The following is a 2,840-nucleotide window of genomic DNA, read 5'->3' on the forward strand; positions in this document are numbered from 1 at the left end:
ATTGCCATCAACGATCTAAGGGCATCTCCAACACAAACCCTGAAAAGAGCACCGCAAAATGTCCGCGGGCATGTCCGGGACATGTGCGCAGGATAGGGGATGGAATCATCCAATGCTATCCCATATTTATCCAGTTTCATCCATCTACACATGTTCATATCGCGGTTGAGGAGGGACGGGGGTGTCCGGATGTCCCACGTGATGGTTTTTGATTGGCTAGGCAGATGTCGGGAAAGCCCCCCAAGTTTGCTACCGCTTTGCCGAATTTGAACGCCCGGACTCGTTCGCGCACGTTTGAGGGATAGCATTTGATGTTTTCCATGCCCCAGGCCATGGCAGAGTCTTCTGGATGGTCTCCGAATGGTTCAAATAATTGAATGGTTCAAATTACAGTATCCGGATGTAAATGTATGCCTACCTACCCAGAAAACCCACTATTTACAGCACACGGTCGTTCAACACACGTTTACCCCGGGCCCCGAGTACCTCAAATTACTGCAAACGTAATTTATTAAAATGGACAAACATACATGAATCAGGTCTAGAGAGGTGACATCTCCCGTCGGTCTGTCACGATGACACGAGCCCGGCATCTTATCTTAAATTAGCCATAGCTAGCGTGTGAGACTGATCAAAACTCAGTAGCACCACCCGGAAGCTGCAGTCGCCGGGGCGACGAAGGCGACTCCCATGTCGTGATCACGCTTCTGCTTCGCCTGAACTAAGTTCGTCCGAAGGCTCGCCTCCTGCATCTGCAGCACCGGACTCACACAAGAATTTAATAGTTAAGCAAAAAGTGTAGATATAGTGCGACTAGTCGACGAATGGCACTTAGAAAAGCAAAGGAGTACTGCGTGAGAAAGATCGATCGAATCGGTCCAAAAAGTGAAAGAAGTTCAGTACGGTACAAGATTCAGAGTAGGTCTGATCCGGTGAAACATCACCGGGAGCAGAAAAAACGACGTGCCACCAGCACCCACCTGCAAGCGAGTGACGACCCTGGACAGCCGCATGGCTTCCTCCAGGCCTTCCACCTCCTGCCGTATCGTCCTTGCAAGCTCGCCCAGCGCGCCGCTCGTCGCTCCGGCCTGCAGAAAGGCACCGGCGGCATGCAGTCACACCAGAATCAAGGACAACGTACGTAGAGAAAACGTGCAGGAACCGGGGAAACTTAATCTGCTGTGATTGTGGCGTGCGTACCGTGGCGTAGAACCTGTCGGCGTTGGCCTCGATCTCGGTCGCCGTGCCCACGCAGGCGAACACGATCTCGCGGAGCGACTCCATGTCGACCTGCATGCAAGTGTGGTGCCCTAGCTGTTAGATGGAGGGAGGGGAGAAGTAAACAAGCGTGTGGGCGCGCTCTGTGTATGGGGGAGTGCGACTGCATACTTGGGCGCCGGCGGTTACGGGGAGGGGTGTGCAGGCGGCGGAGAGGGCGCCGGCGAGGTCGGAGACGGCGTCGGAGTGGGGCTCCTCCAACGACTCCCATGGTGCGAGGAGGGGCAGCTGCGGCCGCAGCAGCCGTTCCAGCTTCAGCTTCTGCCGCCGCCGCTGCGCCACGATCCGCTTCGCCGCATGGATGTTGCGCAGCTCCGCCACGCGCAGCCACGTGTAGAACAGCTTGTTCTGCATGCATGCACACGCGTGCCAAGCCATGACCACCCATCACCTCATCAATATACTCGGCCGCTGAAGGACACGATGCGTGCATGGCTCACCTCGGCTGCGGAGGTCGCGCGGGCGGCGGCCTTCTCCATCCGAGCGTTGGCGAACCGCCACTGCAGCAGCCGCGTGGCGAGCACGCGCGCCCGGTGCACCGTCTCCTCCTTCTCGGACCCCTCCCTCTTCCGCATCATCATGTCCCTCAGCGCGCCAGCCGATACTTTATCCGCCGGGGTTTCGTCCGGCGACGCCCCCCCGGTGCTGCGCCTCCGCCTCGCGGGCTCCCAGGGGCCTTGCCTCGCACCGACGCCGGGCTGTGGCGGCGACCGGCGGGGGGACAACGTCACCGCCCCGGCGTCCGCGCCGTGGACGGTGTTCTGATCCTTGCTGCTCAGTGCCCGGCGGGGCGGTTGCGCGGCCGCATCGGCGTCGCCGGCGCTTGGCTTCTTCTTGTGGCCGAAGGAGGCCGCCTTGCGGAGGGAGCGCGCGAAGTTGGCCGAGGAGAAGAGCGGCGCGGCGCGCATCCCGTCGTAGGCGAACGCGCCAGCGCCAGCGCGGGAAGCAGAGCTGGAGCTGCGCCCCAGCCGGCGCGCGGACGCCGTCTGCGGCCTAGGGATGCTACCGCCGGCGGACTCCATAGACCACGGAGGCCGATAAATTAATAAATATATAAAATTACGAATGCACAAATAAGTTAATAAATTATAAATAAATAAATAAAATTAAGCTGCTCCGATGTATCAGAGCAAGCGCGGTGTTGGCAGCATCCTAAAGACTAGGGGAGAAGAAGAACGCAAGATGCATCACAAGGACACTAGCCAGCTCCAAAACGCCACTAGATATAGCCATGTAGGTGGAGAAGAAGTGGTTCTTCCATTCCATGCACGCGAGGGCGCGTCCCTCTCGTGAGACACGATGGAGCAACCAGATGCCATATATTCTCGGCCTGTCGACCATCTCCTCACATCTTTCCTGGTCGCACGTCTAATAGTTACTCGTACTCATCACACCATCAGATCATTTCACCTGTGACTTCTGATTGTGTGCACACCATCACCATGGAAAGTTCTTTCGGCATGTTTTTCCAGATGCATGTGTTGCGGAAGTGGTGGGGTTTGGACGTTTGGTGGGAGAAAGGGAGAGGCTAGGCTGGTGTACGCCATCTGTGGAGTGCCGGT

The 2,840-nt window shown here is 57.6% G+C and overlaps 1 protein-coding gene across 1 annotated transcript; it reads right to left on the bottom strand.

Annotated features, from left to right (window-relative positions):
- Nucleotides 1-350: 350 nt before the first annotated feature.
- LOC119275158 (QWRF motif-containing protein 7-like) lies at nucleotides 351-2,632 on the bottom strand. The gene is made up of 5 exons (XM_037555961.1): nucleotides 1,719-2,632; nucleotides 1,390-1,626; nucleotides 1,201-1,290; nucleotides 981-1,088; nucleotides 351-752 (listed from the first exon to the last, which is right to left on the bottom strand). The coding sequence occupies exons 1-5, from the start codon at nucleotides 2,298-2,300 to the stop codon at nucleotides 639-641; spliced, it is 1,131 nt and encodes a 376-aa protein (XP_037411858.1). The 5' UTR covers nucleotides 2,301-2,632; the 3' UTR covers nucleotides 351-638.
- Between the last annotated feature and the right edge of the window lie 208 nt (nucleotides 2,633-2,840).

The sequence above is a fragment of the Triticum dicoccoides genome, chromosome 1A (assembly GCF_002162155.2).
Source record: "Triticum dicoccoides isolate Atlit2015 ecotype Zavitan chromosome 1A, WEW_v2.0, whole genome shotgun sequence".
Classification (NCBI taxonomy): domain Eukaryota; kingdom Viridiplantae; phylum Streptophyta; class Magnoliopsida; order Poales; family Poaceae; genus Triticum; species Triticum dicoccoides.